The 15,788-nt window shown below is 46.7% G+C and overlaps 2 protein-coding genes across 2 annotated transcripts; both read left to right on the top strand.

Moving 5' to 3' along the window:
• Window positions 1–11,567: 11,567 nt before the first annotated feature.
• BKA55DRAFT_475507 (uncharacterized protein) lies at window positions 11,568–11,984 on the top strand (the record flags this gene model as incomplete). Its single annotated transcript, XM_046186169.1, has 2 exons — window positions 11,568–11,763; window positions 11,821–11,984. Coding segments are annotated over 2 exons (360 nt in total), but the record flags the coding sequence as incomplete, so codon positions are not given.
• A 2,538-nt stretch (window positions 11,985–14,522) lies between these two features.
• On the top strand, window positions 14,523–15,617 carry BKA55DRAFT_697562 (uncharacterized protein; the record flags this gene model as incomplete). Its single annotated transcript, XM_046200399.1, has 2 exons — window positions 14,523–15,201; window positions 15,256–15,617. The coding sequence occupies 2 exons, from the start codon at window positions 14,523–14,525 to the stop codon at window positions 15,615–15,617; spliced, it is 1,041 nt and encodes a 346-aa protein (XP_046042111.1).
• Window positions 15,618–15,788: the final 171 nt, after the last annotated feature.

A 15,788-nucleotide genomic window follows, 5' to 3' on the forward strand; every position in this document is an offset into this window, starting at 1 on the left:
ATTAATTTAACAACACAAACACGGTCACAAACTGATGAATTATATATTTCTGGAATCGCTAGGAGCTGTTTTAATAGCCAACGTGATTTACGTCCAGTTTAATGCCATATCCGAGGGCGGATTCTTTGTTTTATTGACGCAACCTCATTTTCCAGCGGGGTCTTGGAAACCATCCTTAATTGAGCGTTGGAATTTGCTGTGTAGACGTTGTTTCAGATTGTTATTCCGGCTGCAGGCAAAAAACGGTTCCATTATAACGGACTTCTCAATGGAATTGCCACAAGGTCATTTAAAATGACAATAAAGCTATGTATCTAAATATCTGCCTGAAAATGCTTGTTTACTGAAAGGTACAGGGTATTCATGTAAGCGATGCGGGGAAACAATGGAGCCACCAACAACCTCGAGGTCCAGGTCAGTCAGGCCATCATGAGGGGCACGGCAATAAGTATACAACGGTAATCGACAGGTCTTTTGCAGAGGTTGGCCATTCCTATAACAAGCTAAAGAATGGCCTGTCGCTATATGGGCACTCTAGATGGGACAAGAAGCTGGCTGGCTTTATGTTAACAACGGCCTAAGCCAGGCGCCGAAACAAGCTCGGAAAAAAGGGTAGGGCCGGAGCGGCATCCACAGAACGGTTGCTTCGCGGGAGAGAAAGTTCTGCGTGGACCCTGCAATAAAGACTTATTAGAAGTCATTACAACTCAAAAAAGGCTCATCACAAAGTTTAGGTGAGCGATTATAAATCAAAACTTGATCTTGCCATTCTCGTATGGTTGGGTTCGTGTGACGACCACCGAATTGAGCTTAAGAATCAGACTTTAGCTAAGATGAGATGGCTCGCTTCAGATAAGGGAAATCAAGCACTTGCCAGATGAGGGTGCTGTTCACGTGACTAGACGTCAGTTTCGCGAAAGCGGGGTTACCCTCCTCCTCAATCAAAAAACAACCGCAACCACAAAAACGCAAAGGACTGTAACTGTGCTCCAGTGCCTCACAGGCAGAGAGTTTAGGGTAGCCAACTCACAATCAACAAATTCGTATTTGTTGTATCCGAACTCCAATCTATACTTTTCTACACCAATGACGTGCCTTTATCTCTCTGGACCTTTTGTACCCGTCTGAAACTTTAAAGGTCTTGGTGTTGTTACGCTGTGAAGTCGTTAAAGAAGTGAAAAATACTCCCTTGAGAGTTGGTTGCAAGGACTTGACAAGAACAACTCTTAGGGCTGTCCCGAAACATGGGGCATCCAAGTTAAATGTCAAAACAAAACTTAGCAATTACTTCCATGATCTCTTTGGCAATCACCGGACTCTCTTGTCTAATAAAATGCCGAATGACGACTGGGATAATGAGAGGTTCCTGGTTTGGCTGCATACGTTACCCAAGATCTCATGATGAATGGGAGCAGTTACAAACCGACATTTAGTAGAATCTGCATCAGGATCCCGATATGGTTCTCCACCATGACCAGGTCCAGCCGAAGAACCCATTACTAGAAACAAATATCATTCAAGAAGTGCTGGTTGATAGAGCACGTGAGACGAAATGTGTTGACGACAAATTCGCGAAAGGATGCATACAACGGAGCATGGATCCTAAGAGACGGCCCAAGCTACGCCGAGCAACATTAAAGGATATCCAATTGGCAACAAGTAGATAATCTATAGGAGGCACAGGTTTTATCATCGTCTTACAAAGTTTGTTTCTTGAATGATCTTTGAGGCTGGGGGTGCTGTGAAAGACGAGATTCCATATACAGAAGCTTAAGAGAAATGGAAGTGGGGAAGCAGAGCGGCTTGAACTCGTGGAGTGATCCACAGACTTGAGGGAGCTGGCCTGTATATTGATATCTCTGTCGAACTGATTTGTGTATGTTATAGAGGTCCTCTTTCTCTATGGATAAGGAATGGCGAGGCGTGGTAGAGAGGCTTGGTGATGCCATTAAATTGCCCACTTTTGATCCCGGTGATATCGGCGACAGTTTGCTGGGTACATCTGGCCGTATTAAATAAGTCCAAAACAGACTTGGTGGTAATATTCCGAGATTCTCAGATGATCGTTACTTCAGCCTTGGATATGCTTTGAGAGTCTTCACCTTGATCGTTGGTTACTTGAATATCTCCGAAATTTCATAGGCCCTCTGGTAAGCCTCCAGTCTACTGAAACTGTTCAGAGGGCACAATGGAGGTCAGTATGCCTGTTTGAACTCACAGGATACGTCGGAGCTCAGAAATCGGTATAACGATATGAAAGCTTGTCAAAATATTAGTTGTTAGGATTTGAACTCATTACGAAACATGTCTATCATCAGGTATTTGCTGCTGGCGAGACGAGGTGTAAGTGTCTGAGATAACATATAGATGATAGAACGTCTAGAAAATGCGGCGAACATGTTAGCCAAGTGAAAATGCTAGGATTTATACTACCTGGAGCCTTATACAATTTAAATTGACGTTTTCGCCTAGAAAATAACAGAATGGTATGTAGTCCATCCTTCTGCGGCCGGCATAATTGTAAGCTTGATCGTTGCGGCGCTTGAATTCAGGGAAAGTTTGGACGAAGACGCCTTATCTCATCCTCGGTGACCGTAAAATCGGTTATGCAGGCAACGAATTAGTAGAATTCGAAAGATGGTTTACATCTCCTCGAAGTTTGTCCTGCTATATACAAGGGCGGTAATACTATCATCGAGGATACAACTCTCAGCATACGTTTCCGTGTAGAGTATTGAGGTAGCCAGGGTTGATATGTTGGCGATGATGCCTTCGAAACGTGCAAGACATACGGCCTGTCCGCTGCATCATGCTAGGATATGGTGATTGCAATACATAATTGATCACTCTCAGTGAGTTCTGGTTCTCAACAGGTTGTGGAGTTGAGTGCACGAGCAGGTTGGAAGTGTTGTGTACCCCTTGGACTGTCGCGCAATCTCTTGACCTGCGGCCTCTGATCAGGCTGTTAGTTGATGTTATATACAATGACGGCTATTCCGTTTCCTCGGAAGCTACTGTAGAGTAGAAGGAACTGTACAGGAGCGAAAACGTAGCTCGTTAGCCTTGGCCAGAGATGACCGACTCCTTTGTTGGGGTTTATGGGAATGGCAGTGTTAGGCCGGATTATTAGGCATTGATACACATGCAGATGTATTGGAGAAGTCCAGCGCGGTGGAAATCGTGAGACTAATAATATATAGCTTCGTGGTGTTCCTTGAAGAGTGATCATCTAGGCACAAGAATTAGAGTAATGCTATACCGTGACGAGAGCCTCCTGGATGTTACAAGTTCCCATACCATATGATGCCAATTCAAAAGCAAAAGTGCATCCTTAACGAGTTAGTTCTGGAGATAAGTGTCCAAGGCTTTGAAGAGGCGAGAACGCGACGTGGCCGTAGAATCCCAGGGACCTGTGTAGTACTGTACAGTTTCCTTTTCGGTAGCAGGACGAGGGTCTAAGATTGCCATGATAGACACACAAGTCATCAGTTTGCCTCGGGCTCTGGAATGATATAGGAGCTGTCCTAATGGTAAGCGACGTGCGTTGCTGGGAGGATTCGACATTCTTACTTCAGGACGCACCCCAGAGGGGGAAGATGGCGCAGTCTTTGATGACATGGCCATACCACATTCTCTAGGGTAGAGATGTGCTCTGGGGACTAAAGCAGGGAACTCCTGTCTCTTGGAAACGCCGAAGTCATGGCTGTTATACATGCATCGGTAAAGGAAGGCGTTGCTGGCCATGAAAGGCCTTCTTATTCGAGCATGCAACAGGAGATGGCCAACCCTGTTAATCCCTATAAATCCCTATAGTCACCTTGCGAGCGATTCTTGGTTACATCCAAGGTTTCAGGGACGATCTAAAAGAGATATGGCAACAAGGTACAATCAGGTCAGCAAAAGACAAAGACAGCATAACAAGGCATAGAAGCACACGATCAGAGTTATCCTCCTCCCCCGTCACCCTTCAAGGTCACAAACCGCTCCCTAAAAGCTCCACACATCACTTAGCATCCGATAAAGATACATTCTTAATATTTATTACCGCCATCTGAAGTACCTAGTAAATCCCCACGGAGAATCGTATGCTTCTCAAGGTGCCGCCCTTAAGTGGCGATCAAGGACCAGTGGTAAAAGGCATGAGAATAAATCAAAAAGCCGCTATGTAATACCCAATAACCTGGTCCATGGCTTCTACACCTGCCAAATTAGAGGGAAATTGTAAACAGACAGGAATAGTACGACATTCGAGCTCATAGTCAAATACGTCAAGCTTCACGTTTGCTCCATTCAGCTTGTCAGTGAGCGTACACCTGTATGATTGATCGATACCTCGAGGATGCCTCATACATATAGTTTAACCTTAATCCCGCTACGATGTTCGTTCAGCGGCTGCAGATTTCCTCCCTCAGGCGCTAGGTGGTTTCGATCTATAGCCGCCAACGTGTCGCCATTCTCATCCATGGACGTACTTACACCTTCGATGGCTAGATATCATTATTACTCGGTGTCTCAGCGTATTTAGAGTCTTATTAACCGTTAGGCTACATAAGCCCATCTCAAAATGATATATTATGTTAATCTCCTCCGGCTTTAGTTCTACCACCTGTCCCAGGTGGTCAGGGTATGCAGTGTCTGCTCATACTACAAGGCCACCAGTTCCCCAATCTGGTTGGGATGGCTGCTGTCCTTAACGTCTTCGCGTCTGGCCCCTAAGTTTCCATCTCCGCGTACAAGTCCACCTTCAAGAGAGTTTATCTGCAGCAGCTGCCTTTTGAGCTTAACTTCTAGCTCTAATATTGGGGTCATTTCTCAGTTTTCTGGTTTATGTTTCCATCGCAGAGCCTTGCAAGTCACCAATCTTGCTTACAACGATTTCAGGTTTCTTATTCGCGCACTGACCGTTTACTTACTCAAGTACCATAGAGAGTAGAATTTCGCCTAGGTTACGTTACTATATTTTGTATTTCGGTGAGAGATCAGCCCGTTTCTGCGGCTTATGGCTTGTCCAACTGAGCTAAACGTGCTGGTAAAACAGAGTGAGAAATCTCAGAAAGTGCAAATCGAAGTGTGTATAATCTATGATATGAGCAGCTGGCTTGAAAGCGCCCTTGCAAAGTAGTTTATATACTTATGAAGTTGTTAAGGGAAGTTTCTCCAGTGTAATAAAGGTCTGATAGCTGGGGTAAATTAAGGGTTTCCACTAGCTTCTGGCGGCTGCGTCACGGGACACTGGAAACTTTCTCTAAATGCGTATGATAAGGAGACCATATATAATGACAGAAATATTTAGGCGAAAATATCAATCAAAGATTTATAAGACTATTTAAATCACAGAATGAAGGATTTCTAGCCTGCCGACATGTTCGCCGTATTTACTAGACCCTCCTGCAGCCCAATTATCTTTATACCTAACTTTCATTTAACAAGTGGACAGACCTTCTCATGTTCAGCTGGCCGCTCCAACGTAGAGATGTTTGCTATCAACGGATGTCTTCTCTAGATTCACAGGACCAAGTCACGCTGGGTAATGTTATGGCTCCGCACCAACAGCAGTTTTCAATGGCAGGGAACCAACCTATCTGATCATCCGAACATGTCTGAGGACCATCGGTTCTATGATACGTTCTTCTCAATGGCGAAGCACTGAGGTCAAAGTCGCCGATACCTTGAGTTAACTCGATCCTTTTCAGTTCTCCCGGTGCAGCTTATATCGCCGTTCATATCCACGACACAGCCCTGCAGTGTTATACGCGCGCATGGGCGCCGCTCTGCTGGAGTCTTCGGTGTTGGCACAGCAGAATTCACGTCCCATCTATCCTCCTCTTTGCGTTTTGAAAGGCGGTTATAGGTAAGCTTGGTATCCTCAAACAGAACAACGCAGGAGAGCAAGTCACTCTTTCAATCCAAAGGAGATCAGTACAAACTGCAGTAGTAATAACCGCAGTCCCTGATTACGATTATCGCTAAATTGTTTATCTATGTTGCTTGTCCTTTGCTTTGGGATTAGCTTGGGCAGAAATCTACTGAAAACACAGCGCTGACGTCCATACAGGCGACAGGACCGCCAAGTTGAATAACGGTGACCTGCAGCTTCCTCAGCTGGACACACATTGAAGTACAGTCATGACTTTGCGATCGAGCCGCTGACTTTATATAGGTGATGAATCAAAAGGGGGGCCTTCATCCTTTGGCGCCTTTGCCATACAGGAGGATATGTTATTTTAAGGCTCTGATGGGCGATCAAGGGAATAGAATGACATATGGATGTTAACCAAGATCTCTTCGCCGATATTCACCATGACCTCTTCGGCTCGCATTTCTTGACAGACTTGCAGGATGGCTCGGCGGCCTGTCCGCCAATTATCTGTACAGCTTCACACTATGATCTGGTCGACGTCTCCTCAAGCCTGCTATTACTATACCCTTTCCTAGCACCTAGAGCAAGGGAGTTCTGGAAAGAGTCTTAGGTGTAGGGGCGTTCATAGCGACGTTGCTGAGCCGAGTCAGGATCTCGATGGGTTACGGGTAGATAAGATATATTATTGTCTATCATTGCTGTAAGGGTCATTAATCGTCGCCACATGAGATTTCGAGAAGGCTCTTACGAGCAGGAGCTCTGATGTAACCAGTAGGGACGGACGCCATGGAGCACCAATGACTTTGGATGAGGATTTGTATCATGCTACCACGATCGAGGAGAGGATAGGGTGGATTGGCTTGCCTGTCACCTCACGCCGGATATTGACGATTTCTTTACGTAGGCTGGAGGATGGGCGCAGGGGATACGTTGTTAGGCCTGGTGCCTGGTTGCGGCGGTAATATGTTGAAGACTTGTCACTTGAGTCAAAGATAATTGGAAATGCTGCAGTGGTGTTTATATATTTCTGCAGTAAAAGAAAGTTTCCAAGTCAATGCATCCATAACTGCGTTGTTTTAGCCTTCTGATCCTTATTGGTATGAATAGTAACTTATGCAGAGTCCTGTGCAGCTTCCAGAACCCTTCTTCTGCTTCCTGAGACTATTCAAGGTGTGAACTGTATCGCCAAGGTCCTCTACCATCACAGTGATAAGCGAGCTGTGCATCTCCCCCTGCGTTTGTAGTTACCGTTGAGCTGGCTGCCATTCTCTGGGAGGTGCCATCATGATTATGGCTGTCCTGCAGGAAGCCATGGTGTGGAGGATCTTCCCGGCGGCAATGGTCTGTAGACTAATAATGAATATTTTTAAGCGCGAAGCTTAAGGACTGGGGAGTATGCATATTATAGTTCAGCCTTCCTGGCTAAGGCGTTAATGTAAAGCAGTAAATAAGCCTCGGGAAGATTTGAATGATTGCGGAGGCTGATAGCAGCATGCGAGATGATGTTGGCTGCGTCCTGAATCTCATCGCCCAGAGGAGCTGAACTCAAATATTGGAGCTGGCCAGAGGATTAATCACTGGGCTGAAAGCTGAGCGCCCGTTTTGAGAGAATTTGTTTGACGTGGGTGTGAATGATGAAGAGTATTTGGAGATATGAGGTGAAGATGGGAGACGAGAACACCGCTCTGGGCGACTATGGTTGGCGGGCGCCTTCCTCAAAGATGTAGGAGTCTTAGATCTCTTAGTGGAGATAAGGTAATCAATATTGTACCGTGCCGCTGAGGTGTGATCATGAGACTCCAGATAAAAGCCGGAGGTTTGAACTTGTAACCACCAGACCCTTCTGTATACGATTACCATTTTCTAGCGTTACCCGCCGCTACATCACTGTTTAGATAAACTCTCGAAGTTTATTAAGAGTAGTGAACCTTGATCTTGCTTTTATAATCCCAATTGTGAACGATCTGTCCATTCTCTCCCAGCTCCGTTGAAACAGTGGATTTTCATTTTTTTTCTTGTCTTACCAGGATTCCAGATGATCTGAGTCGTGTAATATAGTCAATTTGTCCCCCGCAGCTTGTCTAAGTCACGAGCTTGTCGTCATACTCCAATCGGTGAAAATGGTACAATAGACTTTTGCAAGTTAATAAATCGGCGGTTAAAGGACGTAATTTACTTGTGAGTTATTGTCAAAGTGGCCCTGATTAATATCAGAATTCTTATGCATTGTCGGCCGTTACTGTCTCTACGCCAGTACTTATGACGTGGCAAAAGCCTGGGGTGACACGGCTCCTTTGTCCTGAACCATTTTTTGCTGCTGTTAAATTATTGACTGCTAACTCTAGAATTGAAGATACATCATGTAGATAACCCAATTTAAAGAAAATTGAATGGGGAAAGCCTTCGTGAATCTAATAGAGTGAATCATGCGTCTACCACTCTTATGTTGAGATTCTTTAAGCCGTTTTTGCGATTTTTTGATACCTGACAAAAAGATCAAAGAGTTGTAGCCCGTACATCAACAACGCAACAAAGAGCCTGAGATTCACTATTCCATTCTTTGTACGCAAAAGTCCTGTGATTGAAATGAGTATCAGGTAGAAACAACCTTCATCACAGAGCTCAAGATATAAAATGACATCTTGAGCCTCTATAGAATTCAGATCCCTACACATGTCATATCGCCGACACTCAAGTCATCAACCTCAACCATTCAGCATATCAATCCATCTACTAGCGCACTTCATACCAAGAACCCTCCATAGCAAATCTATTAAAAGTAGAGGACAAAGACCAATAGGTCAACTACTTGCGGTCTGCCATTTAATAAATAATTTGGTTCCTAGACCCAAAGTGCAAGCTATGCGCCCACCTAAAGGAGACACTGGATGAGATTCGGCGGCACTCTATTCAGAATATCCTCAAAGAGTTTTCAGAGGGCACAGAAGCACCACTTGACCCAGCTGTCATTTTCAAACATCATATGGATATAATAAACAATCTCGCTACCGACAAGGATAGATATCCTGATATCTCCGAGCCCATGATGAACTATCTTCCAGACAACTTCGATACTGCGCAACCCGGTGATGGTGGCACGCTTGAGAAGTAGGATTATGCCCTTCCCAAGATTTCTGGCGCGTGGCCCGAAGAGCACAAGAGACCAGCGCCAGCGCCTAAGCGCAGACGTGAGGAGAGTCACGACGAAGAGGAAATCGCTCCAAAGCGGGTCAAGGCTTAGTTTGGCGGGTTATTTGATGCTAGACATTAAGCTGCTGAGACGCTTATACAGTTAGTATGCTGCCTGATATTTGCTTTGAGAAGTGTTGCTCAGAGTTGAATCTGACCAAAAGTAGCTACAGTCTGCGCGCCTTACCTATTACCTCGAGAGGAAACAGAAAGTAAGGGGAGGAAGTTGGTAGGATGAGGTTTTTGGCAAATACAAATCGGGCATGTTAGATGGACATAATGCGTCGCGTCACATTTCTGATTCGGCAGGGAAAGTAAAGACAAGGTAATCAAGCTGATTTGCCGACCAAGGTGATCAATGTGGACGTATGAAGGCTGGATTTGCATCTCTAAAATGACGTCAATATAAATCAGCTAAAATGGGATGACGCGCCTTTAGTCGATGAGCTGAGTCCTTCGGCTGAAGACCACTGTAAGCTCACTGCACTAACACGAGTCACCTTGGTCAGTCTGTAACGAAGGGCGCTTGACGTTGATGTTTGAAAGACAGTGTGTTATCTCAGACTGTAACGCCGAAGCGTGGTCAGTCAGCAGCTTCAGGGAAGGGAAATCGTGCTCAAGACAAACAGGCAAGTTCTTCTGGACCATTGATTCCCCAATACAGTCAGTCAATCAACTCACCGAGCTGCAGAAAGGTCAGCAGCCAATCGGAGCCATTCTTACCTTTCCTTTCTGCAGCCGTAGGGAACAGGTTGGGTGGCCCTCCGTTTGACGAGGCCCTTCCGGAGGGTAGCCTTGAAAATCGCTGTGTAAAGGAAGATTGAAGTAAACAGCCTGAAGGAGAACGAATTTCCCTTTTGGGCTTTGGAGATGGCTCCAAAAGGGGACTCACAAGAGGCACGTCGAGAATTGGCGTAGCGAGATACAGTAGGGCCGCTTTGCCTTGCCTAGGGTGACAGCTTGCTGTGTGCATTAGGGCTCCGGTAGGTACAGTACAGACAGTGTTTGCGCTCCAAGGTTCCGGCGCCGATGGGCGAGAACTCCATACCTCACACTGTGCATCCACATGAGACAAAACACAGGCCAAGAGCGGCACGTGGAATTACTGTTTTGATATCCTGACCAAATGATGACATGTCTCGACACATATCTTATGGCGATGTTAACCACCAAGAGCTGTTAGTGAATACCTCAGGTTCGTCTTGGTTTCAGCATGCATGAAAGTACTGGCTAAGATCCCGTGAATTTAAACCCGCCTCTTTGATCCATATAGATTAGTATACCTTGGTGCTTGGTTGGTTTGAGAGACATGCACGCAGTGCCATTACCGGCAACGCGACAAGTATCCTCTCCCCCGAACCGCGAGCATAACAGGGCTGGTCTGCTTCGCCGTAAGTATCCTACGCGGATGTTCTGCTCCGAGCCAAGCCTGAATACGAAGCGGCTGCCGATACACTCCACTCTGGCTAGGATGGTTCGACCAGGGTCCCCCGTGCAGATTGGGCAGGTTCCTCAGCTGCGACGACCGGAGGTACCACACTTCATGTGTTGCTCACCGTTATTTACTGTGGCCGGTTTCAATATCAAGCCATCTTCATTTTTGCGCCATACAAAGATGAGATAATGGAGATGGCGAAAAAAAGCAAGGGTCAGCATGTGACACAATGGTAACTTGGTACACAAGCCACACAAGCCTCCAAAAGTTGGGGAGTCTGGCCATGCCCACTTCTGGCTGACTTCCAATTTCCCGCTGATCTCCACGATTCACCATGGCCAAAATTTGAACCATCGACGCCCTATTATTTAGGCTTGTTCCTGGTGAATGGACTCTGAATTTGCTCATCTTGGACTAAACTTAACTTACCAGTTAAGGTTCGGGCCGTCTATGTCACTAACTTATTGTTCTCTCTTTAGTTTACGGCGCAGTCAGGCACCGATCGATCTGTAGATGCACTGAAGATGGAGTCAGTGGGGCGATCAAAAAATGGCAATCTGGATCAATCTGGCTAAGCTTATCTTTACTTGATTTCTCGTATCTGAAGTTATCGACATTCATTACATGCTTCAAGACTCGCACTGTCTGTCGTTTTTTTCGTCGGTTGCTCTACCCCTCCCGTTATGAAGCCAGTCTAATGCACGATGCCGCGACATGGCATAGTCAAGCTGTGATCGCCGTCGGACGTGCAAGGTCTTGGGGTATTGGGCGCAAAATGAAGCCCCGTGAACGTGGTAACGCGAATGTCGCGTCCCAACAATATTATCTATTGCAATACTGACATATCTCAGTATATTTATCTGCATATTTATCCGCCATCAACATCAGCTACCCTTTCTTCCTCCAGTTCTCAGGTTCACCTGAGTCTTGTACACAATTCTGATCTCACATATTACGACCAAAATCCTCCTTGTCATCATGCCGGAGGGAGTTTTCAACCCGCTAACGAGTAAGCAGGCGGTTAATGAGATGATTCGGCAGTTGTCTGAGCGGTTGTCAAGCGAATCAAGCACACACCGAGTGGTGACACTCCGGACCACTGTTGAGATCTTTCTTGCACTCCGTAACAGCAACCTTACGCTTCCTCACTATATTCGCTCCCTTGAACAACCTTACGATGAGATACTGGATAAAGCCGCGTTGCGTGCTCCGTTGGGTGACATTCCCCATTTGGATGACTATGTCATCAACGATATTACTCACTTAGGATGGCGCTGCAGTATGTTTCATATTTGCTTTCACGCTCCAATGGCTGTATATACTTATATTAGTCAAGGAAAACCGGCAGACGGTCACTCGGAGCAGAAATGTGACCCGACTACTTGTGATTATATCTGTGGCACAATCACAGTCAAGCTGTTGCGTGCCCCGACACCTCCCATGGCCACATTCGCCATGAGCCAGGAGATCTTAATCGAGGACACAGATGGGCGCGTGACCGTCTCGTCGGACCAAGAATACCGAGATCTCCTTGCAGTCTCTAAAGCCTGGGGACCTGACGGGCATATTCCCGCTTTTCTCCTTAACAAAAAGATTTGGGACTACAACCGAGATGTTGCTCTCTGGACGGCCCGGATGTTCATCAAGTCAGGAGGCCAGCATAATGTGCTGGAACATCACGCTTCCTATGATGAACTTTTCCTCGATGAACCAGCCTATCAAGAGGCTTGGGGCGTACTCTATCATTGATTTGCAACTTATTGACTGGAACATCTGATGATGACGCAAGACTGGTTAGCTATATTGAATTTGGGAACTGTGTTATGGTATGGTCATTTCAGTATTGTTGACTTCAGTCCTACTAGAAGCAGGGTGCCAGATTGGTCGAGTCTTATGTTGTTACCTGAAATTGAGAGACATAGTTTTTATGTTACTAAATTGATTCGCTTCATGTTCATACAGCATTTATTCTTTATTACTGCTAGAGGCCTTTATTGAACCCAGCGGCCATGATGTTCTGAAGACCGGGTCTTGTACAGTCAACAAAGACAAGGGAGGGAAGGCAAAAGCGGGGAGCAAATAATCGTGAGGGGGTTAACCAAGAGACACATGGATCCAACTGAGAGTAAAGCAAGGTACGTTTGGGAACAGAGATGAGGCTGAAACAGGCGTCAAACAATGATGACATCATTGTCGCGAAACAAGTGCAATTACATCTTTATCACACACTACTTACCAAGCACATTCCTTCTCGGCCTTGTTTACCGGTTTACATCTGAGCTTCTTTTGGCAAGCGTCCTGGAGCAGCCAGCAGGTGTTTCTTGGGAGGTCACAAAGGCCAGCGAGTCTTATATCTTGACGGTCGGCGTCAGCAAGCTCCTCTCCAATGATGATTGATGCACGCTCTTGCGGAGATGTGACAAGCTTCTGCGTCCTTTCGCTGGAGCCTTGACGTCGACGCTTGCTTCACATGGCAGCGTGTTACACCGCCTGCCGCGAGGAGCGCATTAAGAAGATCCTGTGTAGTATTAGCGATGAGGACTTGTATACCTTTGAGGGCGTCCTCAATGGTCCCGGGTCCAATGCTTGCATCGGGCGATCTCATCGGCGTCGTCGTCAGCAGCGACGGCTTCAACGTTAATAACTGACAGCTTCTTTCACATCGGGCAGGTTTCCGGTGTACTCGCTTCGCGTACCGTGCAGCCTCAACAAGCATGCAGCGATATGATTCAACACGAGTCAGACTGAGGCGTGCATCAGCCGGAGGCGCATGGTCATATCGTAACGCAGTTTCGCTGGTATATAGATCGGGTTCTCCCAGGGGAGACGTGGGCGCGAGGAATACAACAGTCAGATCATCTGATGGTGTTGGGCATCGATAGTTGTAGTTGTTACGCCCGCTGGCCAGGGACGCGGCGTCGGATCTTCAAGACCATCTGGTAGTCGGAGGCGACCTAATCTGCCATATTAAGAGAGAAACCTCACTTGGAGACACGTACAGCGGCCAAGGCAAGCTTCTCAATCGTATAGCTCCGCTCAATAACAACTGTGGCAACTGGGCAGCCGCTCTTGACGCGTCGACGTATTCGATCGTGCGGTATAAAGGTCGCAGGTCGGCGGGAGGGCGTTGAATAAACGCTCATGTTCTTCTTGTTCATCGGCAGAGGCGGAAGACATGGCGTCGAGATCGTGAGAGGATGGTCGAGCGAGTATTCGAAAGCCGCGCTGAAGTGTGGCGATGATGCGCAATCAGGCGTGAAGACGCAGGGTAAATGGCGGCAGAATTGGTACGCATATAAAGAAGCAAGAGGATTAATGGTATAAAAGGACATAAAGAGATAATAGTAAAAATTGAACGCGAGGTCAGAGTGAACAGAGAGATAAACAGTGAAAGAATAAAGCAAGTAACCCAAGACGTCGAGTTGGCCAGCGACCGAGTCCTTCTGAGACTTGCGGAACAGGCCATGATCGCTAAATTTACAGCAGGGCGGACGCAATAATGGCCATCGCAGTTGACTCCGCTCGTGGCCCGTGCTCACAGACAGAAGAGTGCTACATCAATCAAGTTATCTCTCCGCCAAGGACAGCAACCCTTCTGCTCCTATACTAAGCAAGACTAACATAATATTTTCTTCTTGACAAGTGCTTAACCTAATTCTATTTTTCTTGTATCCAACATCAACGTGTATGCGACTTGCCATCTAACCTCCGTCCCGTCGGCAACTAATAATCTCGTATCGGCTGCTTACCCGCTACAAACAACAAATTGCTTACCCTTGCGTCGGCTTTCATTTCCTCAGTGTTTGATGGAAAACGTGCTGTCGGGAGGCTACATTAATGCCTTTGAAGTAATTTGCTGTAGAATAGCAACAGGAGAAGGTAAAATGTTATATACCTTCTGTTGCCCCAGTGGTTTCCTTGACATTTTAGTTTCATCAATCCAGCGCTGTTGGTGCTTCAATGCCATCATTTTAATTCTACCACTTCCCTGCCTGTTACTGTTACTCTGCACTTAGTCTCTCCACTTATCCTCCAATCATGGATACTAAGAAGCGACCTTTTCAGGCATATGCCGAGGACGACGATTCAGATTCAGACGTCCCTTTGAAACAAACGCAAGAGAAGCGGCTTCGACGCTCCCATAACCCAATTCCAGCTTGTATCACGCCTCATCCACCACGTCAAACTTCACAACCAGCCCAGATCCGTCAAGTCCAGTGCGGAACTCAACAAAGCCACACTGCGATACCATCCAAGCAAAGTCAGCGCCCAGCTCGACAACCCGTCCGGTCAATCCGCCGTTTACGCCCGGCGCCAGCGCCAGCATCATACAGTCTACCCCCAGCAACAGGAACTATCAATACGCCAAATCGTGCGGCGCAGACATCTCAGAGCCTACCTGCAGTTTCGGAACTACGTACTTCGCTCCCGACTCAAAATCTGCCTCTAGCTGCTGCTGCAGCAAACACTCAGCCCATCCACGGTATTGCGCCAAATCGTCCTGAGTCACGCTGGCCGCCACTCCCAAACGATATACCTGATGCCTTTTTATTCTACGCCGAAGAGATTTGCAGCGCCGTGAACGTTCTCTGCCGGACACAAGTTACCCAAAAACAATTTTCTCAGCTCCTCCGACACGAAAACAGCGCATCATCAGTAAAGCCCGTCTGGACTGTCCCAGATATATCAAAACAGCAAAACGTCGGTTTCCTATGCGGTAAGTACACATCAACGCCCCTGTAAAACCCATATCTAACTTACCCCAATCCAGCCTTGCCAGACCAGCACCGCTCAGTAGCAATGTGCGAGCACTCACACGCTTGTGACAAACTCTTCGTTGTTTTCCGAGTCAAGTTCAGAACCACCCCCACCGTGCACACAACCTTCTTTTGCGCGACACGAGACGGTAATCCAAAGCGCATGTCGATACTCTCGGCGTTTCGTCACAGGTACCGAGATCATGAGGGTCTTGAAAGAACAAGGCAGCAGCTACTCCGAGAAGCAGATGATAGTGTGGCGAATTTTTGTTGGCGGCTTGCGGCGTGGGTATTCAAAGATGCGTTTTATTGTCAGACTGCTGTACTGGACACACAGGCGTTGTTTCGCGTCTTTGAAGATGCGGTGGCCCGTTGAAAAAGCTGGATTGTCAATCATTCAGAGCTTATATCAGCATTATCCTCAGAAGAAGTGCATAGATTATCTTTTGCTGTGAAGGAAAAGATAACACTGATCCAGAGGCTTGCGATTCAGTCATCACGATCGGAATGCGCTGTGGCTGATACTCATCGACTGTCTTGCCTTCAA

Source organism: Fusarium redolens (genome assembly GCF_020744475.1).
Source record: "Fusarium redolens strain MPI-CAGE-AT-0023 chromosome Unknown BKA55scaffold_28, whole genome shotgun sequence".
NCBI lineage: Eukaryota > Fungi > Ascomycota > Sordariomycetes > Hypocreales > Nectriaceae > Fusarium > Fusarium redolens.